The sequence below is a fragment of the Choloepus didactylus genome, chromosome 10 (genome assembly GCF_015220235.1).
Source record: "Choloepus didactylus isolate mChoDid1 chromosome 10, mChoDid1.pri, whole genome shotgun sequence".
Lineage (NCBI taxonomy): Eukaryota > Metazoa > Chordata > Mammalia > Pilosa > Megalonychidae > Choloepus > Choloepus didactylus.
Window position 1 is genome coordinate 91,149,812 of NC_051316.1, and position 24,354 is coordinate 91,174,165.

Here is a 24,354-nt window from a genome sequence, read left to right on the forward strand (position 1 = left end):
GCCGCTCCCCTACCTGAGGATGCGACCAGAGCCGTGGAGGAGAGTGCGCTGGGACAGTGGAAGGGGCAGGCCGTCCTTGAGCCAGCTCACGTGGATGGGCGGGGAGCCCCGGGCGGGACACGCCATGGTCACCAGCTCCCCAGGAGTGCTCACCAGGGTCCCTGTTCCGTCTGCTCCTTGCTCAATGGTGGGAGGAACTGGGGGTAGGCAGAGAGAAGAAAAGAGGGACAGTGAGGCGCCTGATGGGGAGGTGGCTCCTCCCAGGGAAGTTCTTGGACTTCCGCCACAAGCATCCATCGTGGCTGGGGCTTCTGAGAGCCATGTCCACCCCATGTGAGGGATGAGGCCCACAGTATGTGGGGAGTGGCAATCTCTCCCTATGGCTCTTTTCATCTCCATTTGTCCCCCAACTCATCCTCTAGTTGGGGGATGAGAGCCAAGGCCCAGAGAGGCTGCACCATGGCCTGGGTTGCCCAGCATGGCAGAAGTGGAGCTTGAACCCAGGTCTCCAGCAGCCCAGCCCCCTCATCGAGGCCCCACACGCCAGCCAGGCTGCTGGAGTCCAGGTCGATAGGGCCGCCCCCCTTGGCTCCCTCACCCAGCACGTGCACGGTGTGCAGCCTGGCGTCCTCCCCCGCGGGGTTGTGGGCCACGCAGGTGTAGGCACCTGAGTCCGAGGCCCTCAGGCCCTTGAGCACCAGGGAGCTGCTGTCCAGGTAGAACCTGCCGCAGGGAGTGAGAGCAAGGGCAGATGTGTGAGGGTCTACAGGCCCCGCAGCCCAGGGCGGGGAACAGGCTTAGCCTTACCGGAGGTGGGGGCCCACGCTCTGGCCCAGCGGGCTGCCATCCTTCAGCCAGGTCACGTTGGGCGGTGGCTGCCCCTCGGCCTCACAATCGAGCCGCACCTCCTGCCCCTCCAGGACGCTGTGCTCCTGCGCGGTGCCTGAGCTCTGGATCCGGGGGGCCACTGCGGCAGGGGCTACGAGTGAGGCCCAGGGCAGTGGCAGGGGCTGGCATGGGGGCAGGGCACAGGAGTGGGGTGCAGGGCGTGGACATACTCAGCACGGTCACCACGAAGTCCTTGCGTGCCTCGGCCTCAGCATTCTTGGCGACGCACGTGTAGGTGCCGCCCTGGGCTGGCTGCAGGCGACTGAGCTGGAGGCGGCCTCCGCGGGAGACCACGCCCTGTGCCACGCTGCTCTCTGTGGACAGAGGGGCATGCCAGGCTTTCACCTGCACAGGACCCGCCATCCTAGGTGCCAGCACCAGGCCAACATGGAGTCAAGTGCCCTCCTGAAAGGATCCCCATCCCCCATATTCTCAGAGCTGGAAAGGCCCCTGGGAACCCTCAAATCTCCCACCCCTTCTTGTGCTCATAGGGAAGCAGGCCCAGAGAGAGGAAGGGCCTCCTTCCCATATACAGTACAACCTTCTGCAGCCTGCTCTGCTTTCATTGCTCTATTCCTCACAATCCCATCCTATCTCCTTCCATTGGGGACATTTCTTCCCAAGGACGCCATTTCCTTTAGTGTCCTAAAGACTTGCTCCTCCTGTTGTTGACTCTCAGGCCCAGCCCTCACCCTCTTACCCCTCCCCGACCCCGGTTTCACCCCTGCCCCTGCCCCTGCCCATCTATCAAGGCTTCTGGTCAAGGGGAGCCAGCCACTCACTGACCCAGCATAGCTCGCATTCAGGCCTCCCCTTGGGCATCTGCTCCGGCCTTGCCCCACTCTCAGCCTGGCTGCCTCTCCCTCCATTCTCTCCATGCCACCTTTCCTCCAGAGCCTTCTCTAACTGACCCCCCTCCTCTAGATCCTCATTTATCCAGCCAGCATTTCAGTACATATTTATTGAGCAGCTACTATGTTTCCAACCTTGAGCTTGGGAATCAATGAATAAGACCCAGTCCCTGCCCTCAAAAAGAGTTTAAAATGAATCAGAGAAGAGAGACAGTGAAAGAATCACAAGCCAGTGGGACAAGTCCTGTGAAGTCCCTAATTCAGGGAACTCAGAGCATGGAGGCATCAGGGAGGGCTTCTGGAGGAGGTGAGTCTCAGCTGAGACTAGAAAGTGAGTAGGAATTAGCCAAGTGAAAGGGGAGGTGGTCAGGGGAGTCCAGGATGGGTAGTCCAGGCAGGGAAGAGCACGTGCAAGGGTCTGGAGGCAATGGAACAGAGCACCCAGCAATTCTACACCCAGGCATATGCCTAGAGTGGAAACAACCCAAATGTCCACCAACTGACAAATGGATAAACAAAATGTGGTATATCCTCACAATGAAATATTATTTAGTCATGAAAGCAAATGAACTACTGATTAATGCAACAACATAGATAAACCTAGAAAACATTCTACTGGGTGAAGGAAGCCAAAAGAAGAAAAGTTCACATCTCATCTGATTCCATTTATATGTCATGTCCAGAATAGGCAAATCTGTAGATAGAGAACTCAAATTTGTGGTTGCCAAGGGCTGGGGGATTTGGAGAGAAATGGGGAGTGACTGCTAATGGGTTCGGGGTTTCACTTTGGGATGATAAAAATGTTCTCAGTTTTGACTGTGTTGATGGTTGCATAACTGTGAATATGCTAAAACCACTTTGGATTGTGTGCTATGTGGATTATATCTCAATAAGGCTGTTGCACAAGAGAGAGAGAACAGGGTGGTGCCCTGAGCCGAGAGCATCAGGGGCTTGGGTAGGTAGGGCCAGGCTAGTCCCCGCCACACAGGGCCCCCTGAGGACCCTACAAGCCATGAGAGGATTTTCCACAGGCAGTGAGTCACTCAGAACTGCACTCTCTTCACCACCCTGTGAGCCTGGCTTGGAGGACCCACAGCGGGCCCAGGATGACTGGGGGAAAGGGACAGGGCTGGGGGACGGGACAAAGGCCTGAACAGGGGTGACCAATGGTGGGGCCAGGACAGAGACAAGTCACTGGAGGAGGAGCAGTCTTGGGAGCCCATGAAGCCGGCGTCAGGCCAGCTGGACTTTACCCACGGCCCTCTGTGCTGCCCTGAGCAACGGAGAACCACATATTCTGTCTCCTGGGGGCTGACTGAGAACACAAACGTGGGGAGCCCCAGTCCCCAATCGGAGCAGTTCCCGATGGACATTTGGATTTCAAAGGCTAATAACGATAAGAAATAATAATAATAAAAATAAAACAAAGTTGGAGATGGGAACAATACTACACTGTCAGTCTTTCATTTTGCCAAGTAAGAACACTTAACACCCAACAACTTTCTTCTGCATTCACTGTCATTTTATTAAATAAAGGAATATTTAGCACTAAAAGGAAGGATATGATGTACTCACCAATGGGCATCCTGTCCTTTAGCCAAGAGACAATGGGTGCAGGGACCCCAGTCACATCACAGGTCAAGACCAGGGGGCTCCCCGCCACCTGGCTCACGGTCTCTGTCTTGGGGTTCTCAAATGTGGGGGGCACTGCAGGAAAGAAGCCAGGTTTCCAGAATCCTGGGAACCTCCCCCTCCCACACATGCCATTTCCTTCCTCTCAGGCAGATCAGGGATGCCTGAGAAACCCTTTCCTCCACTTAGGAGACCACATTTTATGCTTTGCCTTTGATGGACACAGAAGCTGGTGATTTCGAAACAATTACAAAGCAGCACCCGAGACGGGTCCACTTAGACCAAGGAGGGTGAGCACCTGGCTCAGGCACCTGCAGTCTCATCCTGTGCCAGGGCAGACATCACTAATCGATCCCCACTCTCTCTCTGGCCCAGCACCCCACACGGCCACAACCAGTGGAACCAAGTCAGCCGGGCTCAAGAGGAAATGTCTTTGCCCTCAGGGACCAGGCATTCCCCACTTCCCACCATTTATCAAGGCAGCCATCAGGAGAAGAGCTGTGACCTTTAGGTAGCAAGCCTGGTGTCAGGCTTTTCAACATGTTACTCATCTGGCGTAGGGCTGGATCCACTCACTGCTCACCTAGTTGAAAGGCTACTGGCTTTGCCATCTGTGGCAAACAGCTGTTGCCCCTGCCTACCCCCCTCAGCCCGTTCTTCCCGTTCTTCCATAGCAGCATTTTAGTTGAGCACATAGTTGCTCATGTTGACAACATTTCCCAGGCTTTCTTGCAGTCTGCTGTGGCAGCTAAGTTCTCACCAAAAGAATGTGAGCGGAAGGAATGGATACCATTTCTGCATTGCTTGCTTAAAATAAAAATGTTTGCCCTTCACTGCTGTTCTTTTCTGTTTTCTGTGGGCTGGGACAGGCTGCAACGTGTCCCCACTTCAGCCACATGGACACAGACAACACCCTAGGGGAAGAGGGAAGACAGAAGGAACCTGGAACCCTCAACTACCACATTTACCTCTGGGCTTTTAGATGAGGGAGGTAAACTTCTTGTTGAGTCCACTGTATTTTGGGGGTCTCTGTTGCACAGCTTAATCTAAACCTAACTGTTACAAAATCTGACCCCAAGTAAACCTGGCTAGGCCTCTATCCCTTGCTTCCCTAGACAGCTCAAACAGGCACCTCTCTTCCCCCAGCTTAAGCCACACATCTATTCAAATGTCATCCATGTTCTGTTCTTGGGCTGATGGGCTAGAACCCCTCAAGCCTCAAACGAAGGTGACATGGCCCCAAGCCCCCTGAGTATCAAAGCTCTGAGGTTACCTTCATCCTAGTGTCCAGCTGCTGAGCCCTGGGCACCTAGGCCCTTTAGCCCCCTTTCACTGAAGATAACCTGAGGCTCAGAGGGGCAAATTGACTCTACCAAACCCCACAAAAGAAGTTGGTGGCAGAGCCATATTTGGATCCAGGTCCTTTCAATTCTAGGCTTCATGCCCATAACCACTCAGCAACATCGCCTCTTTCCGGCTCTTATCCTTCTCATCCTTGGCAGCCCCTGTCCGATCCTGAGGGTGCCACGGCAACACTGGCAAGGCTGGGTTTCTCACACCAATGCTATCTTACCCTGGACGGTGAGCGTGAAGGTCCGCATGGCCTCTCCAGCTGCAGTATTGACTTTACAGGTGTATAAACCTTTATCTGACACCTGCGACAGAGAGCGTAGAGAAGGGTGTGCATAGGTCTGGGGTGAGGGGTTCCCAGGCCTCCCTGGAAGCATCTAGGCCTTAGAAGTTCAGGGAGAACTGGGACTTCCAAAATACGCTGGTCCTGCCTAGGAAGCCAAAGGGAGATGGGACCTTCTGATCTTCCCCAAGGGCCTCGAGGAGCAAGGGTATGGGTCAGAGGTGGGTAGAAGGCTCTGGACCCCCACCCTCCCCTGGGCATGCACGTCAGCCAAGCTCGGAGGAAAAGGTCCCTCACTGTGGGGATAGAGTTGGGTCAGGATTCTCAGAGGACCAAAAAATATTCAACCAGCAAACACTTAGGTGTGTCTAATCTAAATGGGGGAGGGGGGGACAGAACAGACACCCATAGAGTTGCAGATCCAGAAGGGCAGAGAAAGGATCTATCTATATATATATATATACATAAACGGATGGGGAAACAGAGGCAGGGAGCAGGGAAGGGACCTGCTCAGGGTCACTTTGTGAGTCAGTGCAGAGCCAGGACTAAAACTCACTTCTCCAGAGTCCTGCGTTCTTCCTATGTCTCTGGCCCGGGAGGCTGCTAGCCCGATTGGTTGGGGACCCACAGGCCAAGGAGGGAGCAGCCCCCACACCCTGCCACACACCTGCCCACCAACCCTCAGGCTGCCACACTCCCACAGCTGCCCACCTGGCCCCAGCTGCTCACCTGGGTGCCCAGGATCTCTAGCCTCTGCCCACCCAGCAGAGCCTGGGTCCGCTGTGCCAGGACCAGGGGCTGCCCGTCCTTGTACCAGGTCACGACTGGCTCAGGGACTGAGTCTGCCTCACAGCTCAGGATGGCCTTGTCCCCAGCCCGCACCAGGACGGTGTCCCAGGGGCTGGTGGGAGCCTGCCTAAAGGTGGGGGGAACTGAGGGCAGGAGATAAGCAGAGTGAGGTATTGTAAGCACAGAGAAACAGCCTACAAAGACCTACAAGGGTCAGGCAGAGGACCCGGCCCCTTGAGGTTAGCACAGACCCAAGGTAGCTGGAGGAAGAGAGCCCTTGCCAGCCTTGCCAAAGACCTGCAGGGTGATGGGAAAGACCTCCTTCCCGGGCCTCCACTGCCTAGAGGAGCAAGCCCCCCTGACAGCGTCCTGGGCTCCTTCCCCCACAGGCAGGCCCCAGCTGGGTTAGAGCCCTACATGGAGGGCCCCTATAGACCCCTCCAGCAGGCCAGCTCCCCCCACATATGGAAAATACCAATGTAGACGCTCCCCACTCCCAGCTCTGAGCCTCCAGGACTTGGCACAGCACCTGGCGCACATTAGGTGAACATGCACCGATGAACGAATCATCCCTAGAACTAGAAAGCACTCTCCAGTGAGACATGCTCACGGCCTGGGGTTGGCTTTTCCCAAGAGGATTCTGAAGGCCACGAGCTCTGCAATAGGTTCCAGGCTGAGAATCTCAGGATTAAGTAGACTTAGGAAAGTTCCCTTCCTGGGCCAAGCTCTTGGGGGTTCATCACAGCCCTCCCCAATCTCACCATCATCGGAGCTTACCATGCACCAGGCACTGGGCTAAGAATTGTGCTTACCATCCTTGAACCTGTATACAAACTACCACCTTACAATGGGAAATCTGAGGCACAGAGAAGGAAAGTGATTTGCCCAAGGTCACAGAGCAAGTGCACAGCTGAGTTCAAACCCAAGTGTGTCTGCTCTAGAACCCATGTTCTTGACCCTCAGGCAGGACCGTGCTGCCCATATACCAGCACTGCAAGAGGGACGTGCCTCCTGCCTCAGCCTCAGCTGGTGCCAGCTGCCCCTTGCCAGGCTGTGCTGCCTAAGGGATGAGGGGATGAGGGCTGATTGAGGGAGTGGGGGACGGTGGAGGCAGTGGACAGGCAGGACGTACCCAGCACGCTAAGCTGCACCAGCTTCTGGTCTCGGCCAGCGGCATTGAGAGCTTCACACATGTATGTCCCGGAGTCCGAGGGCCGCACTCGTGCCAGCTGCAGTGTATGGGTGCCTGCAAGGTGGAGCCCAGCCCCTCGCATTGTAAACTGGTCCCAGCCCCCAGGTCCATTCCCTCAACCCTAAAGCCCTCCCAGGCCCACAGCCCTGTCCTAGTTTGGGGAAAATGACTCTGGCTTTTCACACAGCCTCTGAGCTGGACCCAAAGCCTCAGTTTACCTACCAGGCAGGAGGAAGACCTCTTCATCCAGGGAGAGGGCCTGGCTGTCCTTGTACCACGTGACCTCGGGACTCGGGTGAGCATGGACGTCACAGGGGAGAGAGATGCTGCTATTGAGGATGGTGGTGACCTGCTCCAAGGTCAGACCTCTGATTCTTGGTGGGACTGTCCCCATGACCACCAGGATAAAGAAAGACACATGAGAATGCACAATGGCAGGGAGCAGAGAGCCACAGAGCCAAGCACTGACAGCTTTTACTGAGCTCCTGGTGTGTCACTCCAGCCCATCTTCAAACAATCCTGTGCAGAGGTCTCTACATATTATAGCTATCTTAAAGATGAGAACAGTGAGGCTCAGAGATCAGAGAGGGAGAGCCACTTTCCCAAGGCCACACAGCTAGTCAGTGGTAGAGCCAAAATGTGAATTTTGTGTCCAAGACCTCAAGTTCTCAACACTGTTGCCACTCCCTCCCCGAGGCCACAGCTGCCACCACATCTGGAGGCAGAGCTCATGGCCACTGAGATGTAGTGTGTGTCATTAACAGTGCAGAGGTCAAGAGCAGAGACTCCCCACCTGTGGGACCTCTCTGAGTCTGATCCCACAGATGTAAAATTAAGCTAACCTCACAGCTCTGCTGGAAGGATTCAGCATAGGAAAACTAGCCCCATGCCAGGTATACAGTAAGTGCCTAATAATGGTGCTCTAAGGTCTTGGAAGAGCGACTCCTTGACTGACTCCAAAGTTGCTTAAAATCTTCTGGGGTTGCCCCAGTAGTGATCAGGGCCCTCAAATGCTCTCTGTCCCAGGATGTGGCTGGAGCCAGGCTGGGATTCCTGAGCTCCAACTGCAGGTGCCAGGGCCCAGGACATTGGAAGCACCAAGGCGGTGCCCCTGGGGCTGGGACGAGATGCTGTGTCTGTACCTCTCTGCCCCCCAGCCTGGCCTGGCTAACCCCCAGTGCTGGTCAGTAGCAGAGCCGAAGCAGTGGCACAGCAGGCCAAGAGCACCAGCCCCTTCCTCGGCTGGGGAACTCACAGGGGCTGCCTGCTCAATGCAGCTCACCTTGGACCCTGAGGGTAAAGAGTTTCTCTGCAGAGCCTGCCTGGTTCTCGGCCACACACATGAAGCTGGCAGTGTCTGCCACTTCTGCAGTAGAAACCTGTAGGCAGGGGTGGGCGATGCAGGGAGAAGGTGGCTGGGAGATGCCACAGGCTGGAAGGCTCTGGGCAGAGCCAGAGGCTTCTCCAGGCTCCCGATGCCTGTCATCCTGAGGAACCACCGTGAGGACCCCACCCCCCAGGCCAGGCATGGCAGGCATCAGACAGCTCTTGGAGACCAGAAGGAGGCCTGATGAGGCCACCACTATCTATATGGAGCAGGATTTAGGAGGTACCATTGCGGGGCACAGCACACGCCACATCCGTCTAGGGCTTTGTGTGACATTCGGGAGTGGGAGGGGGTGTGTGTGAGGTTGGGTGTTGAGTGCATCCCTGTAGCAAACCCTGGGGAGGGCTGCTCTCTGCTGGGCTGGGTTACAGGGGTCCCATGCAGCTCTGTGCTCCGAACTCTGGGTGACCGAGGGTGCCAGGTGCATCCTGGGCCCTAAGCTCTGTAAGTGCAGGTGGCATTCCCACAGGAGGTCACTCTGTGCCACGCCGGGCCCTTGGTGTAGCATGAATGTGCATCCTTCCCAGGTGTCACCTGAACTTCTAGGTGCTATGTGCTTTCCCAGTGAGCCTCCTCACATATAGTTATATAATGATTTGATGGGCTGAATTAAATCCCAGATGCTCCAATATTTCAGGCAAGAAGCCTCATTTGGCAATGAAAATGACAGCTTCTTGGTTCCCAGACAAGCAGTACTAAGATTGCAGCACCCAGGGGGCTGCTCTGACCTGCAAGACTTGCCCATTCTCCAGGACCTGCAGCTGTGGGCTTGGGGAAACAGGCAGCCCGTTCTGCAGCCATGAGATGGTGGGCGTGGGGTTGCCCAAGGCTGGGCACTGTAGGCCGACAGTGCTGCTGGCGTTGACAGTCACCTCCTCCACCAGCTCCTCTGTGTCACCCAGGATCACAGGTGGGGCTGCAGGTGGCAGAGAGGAGCGTGAGGGGCCAAGAGCCCTCCTTGGGGAAAGGACCCTGGGATGAGGGGGGCGGGGCGTGGAGGCTAGAGCAATAGTGACCCTCAGTGTCAGGCTCTGGCTGAGGCTCCTCATGCCAAACTCTGGCTGAGGCTCCCCCTTGCCAAACTCTCCCAACCCTGATGCAGCTAAGGAATGTGAGGCACAGAGAGGGTTGGTGATTTGTCCAAGGTCACACAGTTGCCCAAGATCACACAGTTAGCTAGGATGTGGCTAACGGAATTTGAAAGCAGTTCTGCCTGGTTTCAGAGCCCAAGCTCGTCACCCCTATATTATCAGCCTCATTGTCAAGACCACAAACGCACTCTACCTTGATCCCCTTCCAGGAGGGAGGCCCCCCACCTCACCCCCAGGCCTGGGACCACTCACTCAGCACCAGCAGCTCATAGTGCAGCCAGTCCTCGCCCACCTCGTTGGAGGCCTTGCACGAATACCTTCCAGCATCCTCCGCACGTGCCAGGGGGATCTGAAGGACCCGGCCTCCTGCAGGGACCCAGAACAGAGGCCTGAGCTCAGGTCCACAGAGCCAGTGCGAGCTTCTTCAATGTTTTGGGTCACGAGGCTTCTTAAGGATCTTAACAAAGGAACCAACTCTCTCTCCAGAGAAAGGTGCCAACTTTTGCCCATTTTTTCAGGCTGTTACAGATCCTGAAGCCAGAGGTAAGCATGCTCCAGGGTGAAAACCTCTGTTCCAAAAACAAGAGGCAGAAGGGGTCCCAGTTCTCACCTTCAGATAGACAAAGCCCACCTAGCCCCAGTTTACAAAGGGCAGCTGATGCCCAGAGAGGCTGTGTGCCGTACCTGAGGTAGCACAGCAGGCAGCCCACAGAAGGAGAAGAGCACACAGGATTTGCAGAAAGCAGGTTGAGGGGACTGCACTGATGTGGGTCCGACCCTGGTCCCAGCTTGCAAATGCACCGACTTCCCCATGCGGACCCGGCCTACCTTGCAGCACAGACAACCCATCTGTGGCTGACAGGGGCTGATCCTCCTTGAACCAGGTGAGCTCCGGGGTTGGGACAGCGTTGGTGTCGCAGTACAGGTAGGCGGGGTTGTTCTCCACGATCTCCCGGTACTCTGTCACCCCGCCCCGGGCCTCTTCCTCCTGGGGTGGGATCTCAAAGGCTGCACTGGCTTCGCCCACCTTCTGGAACACGGGGGGCACTGGATGGGAGCCAGGATGGGGGTGACAAAGTCATTAGGAAACACCGCTGAGGGATGGAGATGGCACCTCTGTTCAAAGAGACTCCCATCCCGGCATCCCCAGGTACAGAAATCCCACCATTTGAGCCATTCCCTCAGGTCAAGTCATTTTTAAATTTTGCTCACTCTTTCAACCAGTGTTAAAAAGCAACTACTATGTGCTGGGCTCTAGGAGAAGGTTCCTGTCTTCTGGAGGTCACATGTAATGGATTCAGAAAGACTCCTCGTAATGCAGAAATAATTTTTAGGGAAGGAAGTCAGAAACTAAGCTTTAGCCAGCGTTTGTTTATCAGAGCACAGAGGCACAAAATCGTTGCCTTTAGAATCGGAAGGGGCCTCCTAGTTACCTGATTTGATCGTCCAAGACTTACAAAGGGTGAAAGTAAGGCCTAGAGGGAATAATAGCTTCTCAAGGTCATGCAGCCAGTTAATGACAGAGTCAGGGCTAGAATGCAAAGCGTCCCCTATTCTCCTCCTGGAATATTGATCTGGGCGCGATATGCACCAGAGGTAGCACTGAGAAACGGCACGTGCAGCCCGGAACACGCAGTCTATCTCCAGTCCCCTCCAGAAACACCGCGCAGAAAAGCCAGGCTCTGAACACAAGCTGTGCCGCTGCGCCAGGCTGTCTCCCTGGCTGCAGGCCTGTCTCCCTCCCTGCCTCCCCGGTTCCCTCTCTGCCTCCCTGCCCGCCTGCCTGCCTGCCTGCCTATTTTCCTGCCTGGCTTTGTCTTCCGTCCTCCCCTCCCCTCCCCTCCCCTCCCCTGTTGTTCACCTCTCCTTTCTTTAAGAAGAAGAAATTGTGAAACAAATGCAAAAGCAGAGAGAATAACATAATAAGCCCCCAAGTAGCCACAACCAGCTTGGGCGATCATCAGCTCCTGGTCCCTCGTCTTCCTCTCACCCTGGGTTACTCTGAAGCAACTCCTCACACCTCCTAATAAACTAACAGACAACTGGCAGAGCATGGTTTCTGGCTTAACCAGACCCGGTTCAAATGCAGGCTCTGCCGCTGAACTCCGTGACTTGGGGGAAAGTCACCTCATCTCCTGGTGCCTCCTTCCCTCAGGGTACAGGGGGTCCAGGCGGTTGAGGGTCAATGGGAAATGCCTGTGGGAGGTGGTGGGCAGCACCAACCATGGCCCAAGCTGGGTAAGTGCCCACTGCCCGGGCTACGGAGATTCTCTTGCAAAGTGCGCGTCTCCTCTCAGAGGCACTGAGGGGAAAGGACTGATCTGTTTCAGTTCAGCGAAGCAGGGGGGCACTGTCAGGACCCCCTCAAGAGCACTCCTGAAGCACACCAACCCTTTAAAGGTCTTTCTGAAGCAAAGCCTTCAGTGAAGGGAATGACTCTAATGGTGGAATCCAGAGACAGCAGGAGGTGGGAGCAGGATGCCCTGGGCGAGGCTGTCTGGTGGAGCTGGCCAGGCGAAGGGTGCTGCGAGTCGCACCCCAGCCGGCCACCGGGCAGCAGCCCCCATCCGCCCTCCTGGGGCTGCCGACGCTCCGTACCCCAGCCACAGTGGCCGGCAGCCCCTGCCCGGCCAACACACACCCTGGATGAGCACGTGGAAGTCCTGGTCGTCCTCGCCAGCCACATTGGTGGCCACGCACAGGTATCGCCCTGAATCTGAGATCTGCGTGGGCTGGATCTGCAGCAGCCGCCCCTCGCCCAGGATGTGGAGCCGCTGGTTGGGGGTCACAGGCTGGGAGGGAGGGGTGCACAAAGGGGAGGGCAGAGATCAGACAGGAGGAGGCAGAAAGCATTATGATGAGTGCACTTTACTGCATGTGTGTTATATTTTAATAAACATTAAAAAACACAATATAAAGTGATGGGCACACTTGACAACTCTGTAAAACCAAATCTAAATTAAATGGGTGACACAGTCAGAGTTTAATGCTTAGGAGACTTGTTCCCTCTAAAGACAGCTGGATTTCAAACTGCAAAAATAAAGGGTAAGGCAGGGCCCTGACCAGCTCTGATGCTGGGTGCTCTAAGAGCTGCCTTTTCTGGAAGGTTCTTAGAAGATCCACGGGGACCCAGACCGAGCCCGAGGCTGCCCAGATCCTGCCCTCACCTGTCCATCCTTGTACCAGCTGATGGTGGGCGGGGGCACGGCCCACCACTCGCACTCCAGGGTCAAGGTGCTGTTGACTTTGGTCCTGACCTCCTTCACACCAAGCTCCCCTGAGGGGTCGTCTTTGGAGATGGAAGGCGGGACTGAAAGCCACAAGGGGGTCTGAGGAGCAGGCGTGGGGTAGGGGGTGCTGAGACCTGCACTTACTGAGGGGCTTCTAGACAGGGTCCCGAGAGCAGTCCCAGAATGAGAGTGGAGGAACAGGGACCCTGGAAACTGACCCACCCCGGAGGCTCTCCACTTTGGGGAGAGCATTTGTCTACGGTGGGTACAGGACAGGGCAGGTCTGAGGCAGGAGAATGCCTGGGGTGACCTCTGGAGGCCCTTCTTGGGGATCCTCAGGTCTCATGTCGTGGAGCCTCTGGTTGCACCACACTGGGAGCGGCGGCTCTGGGAGTCTACGTGGCCCAAGTCCTAACTCGCTGTTCTCTCCTCTCGGTGTTCTCAGCTCTAAAACAGGAAACACCCAGGCCCACCCCAGCTGCTCTGTGAACATCAGAGAAGACAAGCCACGGGAGGCGGCCCGGGGTGTCAAGTGTGGCCCAGGTGCCAGGACTCACTGAGGACCTCCACATGGTAGTTCTTCATGGCCTCGCCCAGCTCGTTGGTGACCACACAGGTGTACTGGCCCGCGTCCTCCTCCTGGGCATTCAGGATCTGCAGCCCCTGGGTGCCTGCTTGGGGGGCGGCGGCCAGGGTCAGCCCGCAGCTACAGCCTCGTGCCAGGCCTGAAGCTCAGGCTCATGGGTCCCCTGCCTCTGACTCAGCCTGATGACGTGACCCTGTCCCCACACCCCTCCCACCTCAGGGGGCATCACCTGGGAGCAGCTGGATGTTCCTCGAGGCCTTGAACGGGGCCCCGTCCTTCATCCAGGTGATGGTGGGGGAGGGGAAGGCCAGCGCCTCACAAATCAGAGAAATGGGGTTGTTGATGGTCACGGTCACCTCCTCGTCCGCACTGTCCTCGGTCACTCCCAGGATGGTGGGGACCACTGTGGCGGGGGGCAGGGGGGCGCTCATGAACAGTGATCCCCGACCCTGGGCCTGAGGAACTGGGAAAGCCTTGGACACTGAAGCTTTGCTTTGGTGCCACTGTCACCTGCGTCATACAGATGAGGAAACAGGCCCAGAGGAGCCTGTTCATGGCACACCCAGCCCTGAACTCAGGCCTGAGAGACCCCGAGCCCAGGCTCTCCATCATTGAGCAATCCCACAGGGAAGGCTGGATAAATTCTGCCTCAGTTTCCCCAACAGCCTCTGAACATCGAGATTACCTCTGATTTAACCAGAGCCTTCTCAGTTCTGTTGGTGTTTCCAGTCTGTGCCATCCCCTGCACGAGGGAGCCACTGTTTTGTTCCCTCCTGGGTAGAGGAGCTTCATTCACCCCAAAATTTCCCCTTTCAGCCCCTGCAAGGGACTCTCCCTTTTCCCACCACTATTTTCAGAAATAGGTTTTACTAAACCAGTCTGTGCCCCTCTTGTTTTTAGAGAGGCCCTGTTTCTCCGGCCTATCTAGATAGTATTGCCCGTGGGCGATGGATGGTGTGCCAGTTTGAATGTATTATGTCCCCCAAATGCCATTATCTTTGATGTAATCTTGTATGGGCAGACATTATCAGGGTTGATCAGATTGTAATTCTTTGAGTGCTTCTTTGGAATGCGCCCCATCCAGCTGTGGGTGATGACTCTGATTGGATAGTTTCCATGGAGGTGTTGCTCCACCCATCCAGGGTGGGTTTAAGTTGATCAGTGGAGCCATATAAATGAGCTGACATAACAGAAGGAACTCAGTGCAGCTGAGAGTGACATTTTGAAGAGGAGCAAGCTTGCTAGAGAGGAACGTCCTGGGAGAAAGCCACTTTGAAACCAGAACTTTGGAGGAGACGCCAGCCACGTGCCTTCCCAGCTAACAGAGGTTTTCCGGACACCATTGGCCATCCTCCGGTGAAGGTACCCGATTACTGATGTGTTACCTTGGACACTTTATGGCCTTAAGACTGTAACTGTGTAGCCAAATAAACCCCCTTTTTATAAAAGCCAATCCATCTCTGGTGTTTTGCATTCTGCAGCAATAGCAAACTAGAACAGATGGCCTGGGGTGAATCCACCACCCTGTGGCCTGGCGTGAGTCGCCTTACCACTCCAGGCCTCATCTGTGAAATGGGGACAAGCACATATCCCCACTTCCTAGGGTTGTGGTGAGGACTCAGCCACTCAGGCAGGGCCCTTGATAAATGGAAAGTAGAGCGCTTTGTGGGAAGATGTTGGTGAGGAGCTGATCCCTGGCCAGCACCCAGGGTGGTCAGGAAGAACCTGGCACTTACCCAGGACACTAAGCTGCACGTGCTTGGTCCTCTCCCCTACAGCGTTGGCTGCAATGCAAGAGTAGCGGCCAGCGCTGGACAGGTTGGCCTGGAGAACTCGCAGGAGGGCTCCATCTGGGGAAATGTGGTGGACATCTCCACCAGCCAGGGGCTGGCCGTCTTTGAACCACGTGACCCTGGGCTGTGGGTGGCCTGTCCACAAAGGAAAGAGAACAGGTGAGAGTTCAAAGTGACCAGGATGGCCCAGGGCTTGGAGGCTGTTCCAGGATGGGGCAGGGGATGTGGATTCTCTATTCAGGTCTATGGGCCTGGCAGTGGGACAAGACACAGAGCAGCCACCAGGCCTCACCTCAGCCCCTTTCCTCTGTACTTTGGTTGCCTTTTCCTCACAGAGAAGTGGGCAGAGATAGCTCGGTACAGCAGGCAAGGCATCCATCCATCCATCCATCCATGCATCCATCCATTCATCCATCCATCCTTCAGTCTGCAAGCCTTATGGGAAACTATAGTGACAAGGTAGTTCCTTGGACCCCAAGGATCTCAGAGCCCGGCCGGGGTACACAGATGTCAGAAGACTGAGATGGGCCAGTGTGGTCAGTACTGGGACAGGACAGTACTGGAGGCTGTGGGACCCCACAGGAGGCAGCCCACTAGGCCTGCAAGGTCAGCCAAGGCCTCCCTGGGGAGAGTCCTGGAAGCTGAGGAAATGGCAAGTGCAAAGATGAACAGGGATGCAGAGCTGAGTCTAAGATATGGAGAGAACCTCACTGGGAAGCAGTGGGACCAGGGCAGACAGGCCAGGTCCAGGGGCTGCCCTCCTCTCCAAAGCCGCCTGCCCAGCCCTACTCCCAGCCTGCCACGTGGGTGTGGCCCTTACCTGTGGCGTTGCATGTCAGGTGGGCAGTCTGCCCCTCAGGGACCTTCATCACCTCCTCCAGGTCCTCGTTCTCAATCCTGGGAGGAACTAGAGAAGCAGGGAGGCAGATAACTATCAATCAGAGTTGGCCCACTCAGGCTGAACAACCGTGGAGCAGGAAGTCAAGGGCCCACACCTCCTCTTTTCAATTTTCCGTGCCTCAATTTCCCCATTCCCTTGTGCCTGCTTCCATGGGGTATGGTAAGAAAGAACCAGTGCTCTGGAGAAGGGCCCTGGGAATAGGAAGGTATTTTTGGTGGAGCTGAAAATATTTGCTCCCTTTCACTTTGGGTTAGTCCCTGCTGTTTCTGGAAAGTTCCATGACGGCCTCAGAGCAGAGATTTCTGATGAGGCAAAGAAAACAAGGATTGGCCTCTCCCTCTTTTCCTGTGCTGGATCCTCCATGATAGTATGAGCCGTTAGCATTGCATCTGGCCCGGGAAGACCCAAAGCCAGAGAAGGATTTGTGAGGTGCCCATGAAAATGAGGCTGCAACATACCCAGGACCTCCACGCTGAAGTTCCTTCGCACCTCCCCTGCCTCATTGCTTGCCAGGCATGAGTAGAGGCCTCTGTCTTGCTCCTGCACCTGAGTCATCTTCAGCATCCAGCCACCTGGAGAGGGAAAGGAGTGAGATATGGGCACAGCTGTCAGCAGCCTTCTGTCCCAAGCTGAGTCCAGGCCTCCCACCAGGGAGGGGAGAGCACTGGGAGTTATAATTTGATGCATGTATGTGTGCCTCCTTGAGTGTTCCCTTCCTCAGCTGGGGAAACTGAGGCCCAAGGAGAATAAACAGAAGGATGGAGCCTCCTGGATATTAGAAAGCAACAAGATAAACTTGAGGACCCTATACTAGCAAGAAGAGCCTGTCGCTCTGGCCACCCTTGGCTCTGGGGTTTGGCTGGGGCTAAAAGGACAGCAATGGGCTTTGTAATCCTGGCCCATCAGACTTCCATTCTACTTTGAAGAACCCAGTAAAAGGGTTCTTCTCTTAAGGACACATGGGAAGTCAGCCAGCTCCTCTCAGAGGAACCCAGGGGTCTCCTAAGATCAGTCTGGGGAGGGCAGATACACAGGACACATGCTATCACTGCCATTCCTATACCCAGGGCAGACATCACTAATTGATCACTGCACTCCTTTCTGTTGGGCCCAGATACAGTCTCTGAATTCCTAGCTGTTCAATGCATCTGAAGTGGTGCACCAGGAGAAACTTATTTGCCATTCCAGCATTAGCTGGGTGAAACAATTGGGTCACTAAATCAGAGCCTCAGGTGGGAATCAAAAGTACTGGGCCTCGAAGTCCCTGTGAGATTTGGATGGGGCACTGCTTCTCGTGCCTCAGTTTCCTCATTTGTATACCAGGGAGAATTATCATAAACCAACTTTGTTAGGAGGATGAATATTCAGAGGAAAGGGTGCTTAGATCACCATTTCCAAAAGTGTGTTACTGTTCTGTGGGTGGTTGTAAGTGCCACAAGAACTTTTGCTGCAGGACCATTACAGTACAAATGTTTGCCGTGGACCTCCAGAAGGGGAGCAGAGTAGGAAGCCTTTTTGAAACTTACTAAAATCCAAATTTTTTTTTTTTTTTTTTCTTCTTGAAGCACCTCACCTGACCAGTGTTTTGGGGCACACTCTTTGGAAACAATGGCTACAATGGTTATCCCAATCAGACCTGCAGCTCAGGGTCAAAGGTCATGGGCATGTACTGGGCAGACCTGATTCCCAGACACTCCTCTGGCTGATACCTTACCTGCCAAAAGGTAGGTGTTCTCCCTGGGGCTGATGGGCTCCTCCCCTCGGAACCAGCGGACCATTGGGGGTGGGAGGCCTGTGGCTTCACAGAGCAGCGACAGGGCGCCGTGCAGGGCAGCCGTGACATTGGTCAGTGGATCCAAGTCTCCAGTGAGTTCTGGGGGCACTAGACACAGAGAAGGAGCTGAACTCAGGATGCAGACCGGGAGCTGTATTCACCTTACCCGTCTCCCCCAAGGGTCTACGTGCCCTGTCCCCAAATTGGGAGGGTCTGAGCAACAGAAGTGGCAGCTCAGAGCTGCTCCCATTGAAGCTGTGGCACCCGGAAGGGAGTGAGGGGTGGCCACAGGCTGAGCTTTGGCTGGAGGCAGACTTTTCAGGCCTCAGTTTCCCCAGCCCCTCAGAGGGATGCCGGGAGGATTCCACAAGAACGTGGGAAAGCACTCAGCACAGTGCCTCAGTGCCTGGCAGGGAAGAAGTACTGAGCGAATGAGGCTGGAGTCCCAGCAAAGGTGGAAGCAGGTGTGTTCTCCAAATCACAGGCAGAGCCAACGTTCTGAAAGGACCCCAAAAAGGGAAGCATCTCCCCTCCTGCCCCCACCGCCCGGGGTTTAGCATATGACAGGTGCTTATCAAGTGCCGAAGGAGGCTGGGGAGGTACAAGACTAGGGAGAAGAAACCTCCATCCAGGCCTGTGGTTTCCTTCAACAGCCACTCTGCCCTCCCACAGCAGCAGGCTGAGCTCAGGAGCCTCCCAGGCAAGAGCTGGAAACTTTCCCCTCGTGAAAGGATTTCAGCCTAAGACTTTCACCAAGTTCACATCTGCTCCCAACTGGGTTAAAGTTCTGATCTCCCCCCTCACCCCGATGAAACACGTAAGCTAGAACAAGTCACTTGCTCTCTCAAGGCCTGCAAATTCATCTGTGAAATGGGGATAAAAACACCAGTGTCTGGGATTGTGTTAGCTCAAATGGGATAATGCATAACTTCAAAATAGTATACAACTGGAATTGTTCTTAATAAATTAAAGTTATTTAAGTTTTTTTTAAAAATTAAAAATTTTTTTTAACAAATTACTCTTATTTATTCTTACCTTTGTGGTGGTATTTAAAGGTTTTGTGGTTTTTTAAAAAAATAATTAGTACTTTTTCCTTTAATAGGTAGATGGTGGGGATCAATTATAAAGCTTTTGCAAATCTACATGGTTGGAAAGTTATCTGAAGTTGCTAATTAAGCCCTCTGCTGATGTGAATTCAATATGAGAGGCTACTGAAAGACCCACTAATTCAAATTTTCTCATAAAGAAGGATGACATGGAAACTCATCTTCATAATATAAATATCTAATTTCTCAAAGTGAACCATTAAACCTGAAAGTATTGTCATGTAACATTTTTGAAAATTGTTCAATATTAGAAACATCAACGACTGTTTAAAATACTTAATTTGTGGTCTTAAAAAAAAAGGAAACTTTTCTGTACTGAGCAGGGATGACTGAGAGAGGCTGCCGATCTGAGTGGCTGGGGGCCACGATGACAGCCCCCCTTCCTCCCGTTAACCGACCCCTGCCCACCTTGCCCACCTTATATCTTAGCCTCCCTGCATCCACCCTGAATTACACTGCAGGCTTACAGTAGGAGCTCAATAAATGGTCAGAATGAACAAAGCTGCTCCAGCCCCCCTGAATAGGATGTCACTCCCCCAGACCTCTGCACAGACTGTTCTTTCTGCCTGGCACACTCTTTCCCTCATCCCTGCACCTGGATAACTCCTACTTATCCTTTACGTGTCAGCTTAATGGTCACCTCCTCCAGGAAGCTGCCCTGACTTCCCGTGACAGTGTTCAGGGTCTTCCTGGTCTCTCCTAGGCCCCTGACCTCCCCCCATTGCATCCAGTCATGCAGGATGGAGGCTGCTATTTCCCCAGAGCCCAGAACAGGGCAGGGGACAGTAAGTAAGGGAAGGAGGGAGGAAGGGAAGGAAGGAAGGAAGGGAGAGAGGAAGGATGGGTGAATTGAGAGAAACTGGGACAAGTTGAGGCCAGTCCTGATTTTAAGAGCGGTGTTGGCGGCTTCCCCCAATACCAGCCCTCACCAGAGAACTGACCCCAGGAAGAGCAAGGGGTGAGCCCAGGAGCTCGGCTGAGGACTGTGCCTGGAGACTGAACCAGCCTTGCTCTCCCCAATCCAGCCCCCCTTCCTGACCTCCTCCAGCAGCTGCCGGTCCTCACCCAGCACGGAGAGCTCGAAGCCCCTCTTGGCCCTCCCGGCCGCGTTCTCGGCCACACAGCTGTAGCGTCCGGCATGAGCAGCCTGGGCCCGCTCCACGTGCAGGCTCTGACCACCATTCTGCAGCCGCAGGCCAGGCTCGTCCCCCACCAGCTGGTTGTCCCGCTCCCACGTCACTGTTGGCGGAGGTTTCCCTGTCGTGTTGCATTCCAGAGTGGCCTCCCCATCCTGGATCACTGAGAGCTGTGTGAGGGACTCCCGGGGGCCGATGATCCGAGGGGGCACTGAGGATGGGGCAGGGTGCGTCAGTATTAGAAACATCAATGACTTCCTCCCATCACCCCATGCCAGGCTTCTTGTGTGTAGCCCATTTAGGCCCATGTCCCCACCCTGCTGGGTACCCCACCCTATGACCCACTGGCCGTGTGACCTTGGCCAGGTGACCTGTGACCTCACCTCTGGGCCTAACCTTTTCCATCTCTGTAACAGGGGTCCTGACAGTACCCCACTGCCCCCTGCTCCACCCTCGGAATCACGGTTGCCACCCAGTCTTCCCCTGGAGGTGCCATTCCCATCTGCAGTCCAGACCCAGGCAAAGAGGCAGCCACACCTCACTCCTTGGCCTGCTCATGCCAGAGCCCTTTTAGGTTTTGTGGGGGTATCGCTTTTTCCAAATCCAGAGGCTTCCTGGAGCTTAAAGAGTAGCTGGGAAAGGTTGGGAGTAGAGGCTTATTCCACTGGCAAGTTTCGCTACAAGATGCTGAACTCTGCTTTTCGGGGGGTTATTTTCTATCACTATTTTTGCAAGGCTAAAATCCTTAATCTTACAGACAGAGACTCAGGACAAACAGATAGAGACTCAGGTTTCCCAATGTATATGGGTGCTTCATATCAATTTAGTTCTTTCATGTTTCCAACCATCTCAAAACATGTTTTTTCCCTTCTGGACCATGGGTGGGTATTCAGGGATTGTCACCCTCTTTCCCCCTTGCTCAGGTCAGAAGCTGTAAGAAAACTGACTGGGAGGGGCTGTTAATAACATGACAATAATCTAAGAGAGGATGTGGAGGCTTCCCCTTCATTGTGGTTCTTGTCTTTGCTAGGAATCAGGTGGGTGGGGTCTGCCCTGCCAGCATGTCCCGTTCCCCACCCTTCTGGCCCCTCCGGACGCCCCGCCTTGCTCACCGTGCACCTCCAGCTGCTGGTCCTGGCTGCTGTTCCCTGCCACATTGCTGCACTCACAGGTATATGTTCCCTCCTGGGCTAGCTGGACCTGCCCCAGGTACAGCAGCCTCCCCACAGATGACACCTGCTCCAGGCCGGCCCCCTCCCCAGGTATGGGCTGACCTGGAAGCAGTGGGAAAGAAGCCCCTGGTCCAGGGCATTTGCAGAGACACCCAGTCCTTCTACTGGGAGCATCTGTCCTCTCACCCATCCTTGCCAAATCCTGCTCATTCTTCAGGCTTCCACTTGGATGTCACCTCTTCCAGGAAGCCTTCCCTGAGCACCAAATCTGGTCCTAGCACTGTCTCCGAGCTCCCCAATCACAGAGCTTCCCCCCATCACAGATCTGCCTGCAGGTGTCCTGTCTGATACCTGCACTGGCCTGCGCCCTTCAGGAGGATAGACCCTTCCTGACTTGTCCCTTGGGGTCCTTAGGGGCTACTCAGCACCTGACACACAGGGGACTCAGTGACTCATCCACCTGGCCACAGTGACCTGGGGAGGGGAAGACCAGGCAGCTGGTACACCTGGCAGTCGGGGAAAGGTTTTTGATAACCTGAAGTGCTGGATTAAACAGTAATTTCAGTCATCCTTCACCTAAGATACCAAGTTGCTTACGAACTTTTTTATTATCTGACTCTCCCTAATTTGAGGGCAGGGATTCATCTGTTTTATCCACTGCTATAATCCTAGTGCCTAGAACAGTGCCTAGCACAGAAAGCCCCTGAATAAACATTGGTTAAATGAATGAATTCCAAACATTTATTGAGCACCTATCTTGTACCTAGGATTGAACTCTGAATTCAGTGGTGGCCAAGAAGTGCCTCATGGGGCCCCCAGACTCATGGCAGAGCAGACACGGAAGGACTAAGGTGGGCAACATCACAGGTTAGTACACAGCTGCATTAAGGAGGCCCTCCCCAGCCTGGTGGGGGGGGGGGTCAGGGAGGGCTTCCTGGAGGAAGGGACCTCTGCAATGAGGCTTGAGGATGAATCCAGCTCTCACTGGCTGGGAAGGTGCATGGGGCTCTGCAGGCCCAGGAATAGAGCAGATAGGGGTTAGGGGAATTGGTACTTCTAAATCCAGTATCTCCTACCCCTGGGGCCATACACCCACCCATCTCGGCTAGGTGCTGGGTGGTGGGAAGTGGAGAGCGGCCTCCTTGTGCTGGGCAGTGAGACGGGGCTGGGTGAGGGCAGCAAACCTACCATCTTTCCTCCAGGAGATCTTGGGGAAGGGGACACCCCAGCATTCACAGGACAGCCTGGCAGGGTACCCCTCAGTTACGGTCAGGGTCCGGGGCTCCCGGGAGGGAAATGCTGGAGGGACTGAGACAGAGCGGAAAGGGGATGAGGTGGGTGGGAGGCTGGGATGGGCGAAGGGGGAGGGAGGCTGCATCCTGGGACCCTGCCAAGGTAGCACCCCCTGCCCAGGGTGTGAGAAGCAGCTGTGGGCAGGAATGGGGTGGGGGTAGAGGGGCAGCCCAGCCAGTCCGGGAGACCCTCACCCCAGACATTCAGGTTGTAGTGTTTCTCGGAGCGACCTGCATGGTTCAGTGCCTCACAGGTGTAGCGGCCTGCGTCCCACACCTCTGCTTGGTCCACCTGGATGAGAGTAAAACCCACTCATCAGTGGGAGCAGCACAGAGGTGGGGTTACCCCTCAAACACGACCTTGGTCTTGTCGCTTTACCTCGCTGAGCCTCCCTCTCCCCACCTGGAACAGGGGGCAATGAGGCCACCTGCTCACCCCTGGCACCATGAAGCTTCCAGAAGCTGATGCCTGTGGTGGGCCTGACATGGGCTGGGCACGTGGGACAGGCTCCGGAAATGGCAGGGACTAGTTTCCCTGCCATCATGTATCCTGCATCGAGCATCCATTTGTCTCCCCCTGCCCTGCTGGCCTTGTCCCACTTTGCACCTACAGGCACAGGGATGGGGGTGGGGGGCACCCGGCTCGGTCAGACCTGCTCCTTCCTGCCCCTTATCTGCTCACAGTCTCTTTGGAAAGGCCAGAAGAACAGACCAGAAGAGAAGGTGGTGAATGAAGGGGGTGTGCAGGTGGGGCGCTCCCTGACCTCGGGGGTCTGATCCTGGCCTGAGGATAAGGGGTGCAGCTGGAGCTCTGAAGAATGAAGGGAAAGGAGGGGGCAGGCATTCCCCACGGAGGAAACAAGTGGCAGTGCTCAGAGGTGGAAACGATCCTATCACAGGGAGTAGAGGGCTGGGGGGCTGAGGCACAGGCTGGTGTGGGGTTTTCCCTCCACAGCTAGAGAGAGAACCTCCAGCTCCAAGCTGACATGGATGAGCTGCTCTCTGAGGCAGGCCGGGACCTCACAGGCGTTCTCTCTACAACTTCTCCCAGCACCCCCTAGCAGAAAGTTGCCAATGTGGTCAGGGCATGGCCCAGGGTAGCCGGCCAGGAGGAGGCAGAGCTAAAATATAAATCCAGGCTGACTCCAGAGTCCCTGTCTTTTAGGCACAGGCACAGCAAAGGCATTAGGACTTGGCCCTAGAGGCAAGAGAGAGCCGTGCAAGACTTCTGAATAAGGAGAGACAAAGAAGTAGGCTGGGGTGTCAGATGCTCAGCTGCATCGGGGTCAGTGGGGGAGGGCTCCACCTCTCCACCTTCTCTCCTGTCCCCCCTTGGCTGGAAGTGAGCTCTAACCACGTGGGGAGGACTGGAGGGTCTGCAGGTGACATCAACGTCGAGCTGAACTGAGGCTGCTGGCAGCACTGGGGATCTGGCACTGAGGTCACCAGTGTTGGTGGCAGCTCCGGCCGAGCCCCACCCCCAGACCCTTGCCCTGTCCAGGGCCCGGCCCCCCGGCAGGCCACACACCTCCAGCAAGGCCTTGTCTGCGGAGAGGCGGACGCCAGGCCGCGGCACCAGGGAGCGCCCGTCCTTCCGCCAGCTGAGCACGGGCGGGGGCATGGTGTGGCTCCGGCACTCCAGGACCACTGACGCGTTGGCCATGACGGACACATTCAGCTCTTCTCCTGGGGTGCTCGGGGGCACTGCAGGGAGGGGCAGATGCGCTGCCTCAGGAGCGAGCGAGACGGTCGGGCCCTAACCCTCCCCAACGCTGCTTCCAGCCAAGACCAGGGAATGCGGGTGTCATCTCTAAGACTGGGGTCCACCTCACAGCCACAACCTGCTTCCCCACCCAACCTTCCTTCACAGTCCTGCTCCCAAAGGGGACCCCCAAATCGGA

The 24,354-nt window shown here is 55.4% G+C and overlaps 1 protein-coding gene across 1 annotated transcript in view; it reads right to left on the reverse strand.

The window, feature by feature from the left end:
- Positions 1–24,354, reverse strand: part of HMCN2 (hemicentin 2) — a 145,018-nt gene that overhangs the window by 33,284 nt on the left and 87,380 nt on the right. The window contains exons 41-66 of the mRNA XM_037797992.1: positions 23,982–24,157; positions 22,649–22,745; positions 22,350–22,469; positions 21,102–21,263; positions 19,919–20,200; positions 17,688–17,855; positions 16,432–16,545; positions 15,893–15,979; positions 15,016–15,207; positions 13,509–13,682; positions 13,251–13,364; positions 12,631–12,773; positions 12,105–12,255; positions 10,292–10,510; positions 9,716–9,829; positions 9,101–9,288; positions 8,268–8,364; positions 7,208–7,369; positions 6,926–7,039; positions 5,734–5,936; positions 4,945–5,026; positions 3,315–3,446; positions 1,059–1,202; positions 808–967; positions 599–723; positions 14–197 (exon numbers count right to left, since the gene is read on the reverse strand). Coding sequence (XP_037653920.1) covers positions 14–197; positions 599–723; positions 808–967; positions 1,059–1,202; positions 3,315–3,446; positions 4,945–5,026; positions 5,734–5,936; positions 6,926–7,039; positions 7,208–7,369; positions 8,268–8,364; positions 9,101–9,288; positions 9,716–9,829; positions 10,292–10,510; positions 12,105–12,255; positions 12,631–12,773; positions 13,251–13,364; positions 13,509–13,682; positions 15,016–15,207; positions 15,893–15,979; positions 16,432–16,545; positions 17,688–17,855; positions 19,919–20,200; positions 21,102–21,263; positions 22,350–22,469; positions 22,649–22,745; positions 23,982–24,157 — 3,904 coding nt within the window. The remainder of the gene's footprint in view (positions 1–13; positions 198–598; positions 724–807; positions 968–1,058; positions 1,203–3,314; positions 3,447–4,944; positions 5,027–5,733; positions 5,937–6,925; positions 7,040–7,207; positions 7,370–8,267; positions 8,365–9,100; positions 9,289–9,715; positions 9,830–10,291; positions 10,511–12,104; positions 12,256–12,630; positions 12,774–13,250; positions 13,365–13,508; positions 13,683–15,015; positions 15,208–15,892; positions 15,980–16,431; positions 16,546–17,687; positions 17,856–19,918; positions 20,201–21,101; positions 21,264–22,349; positions 22,470–22,648; positions 22,746–23,981; positions 24,158–24,354) is intronic.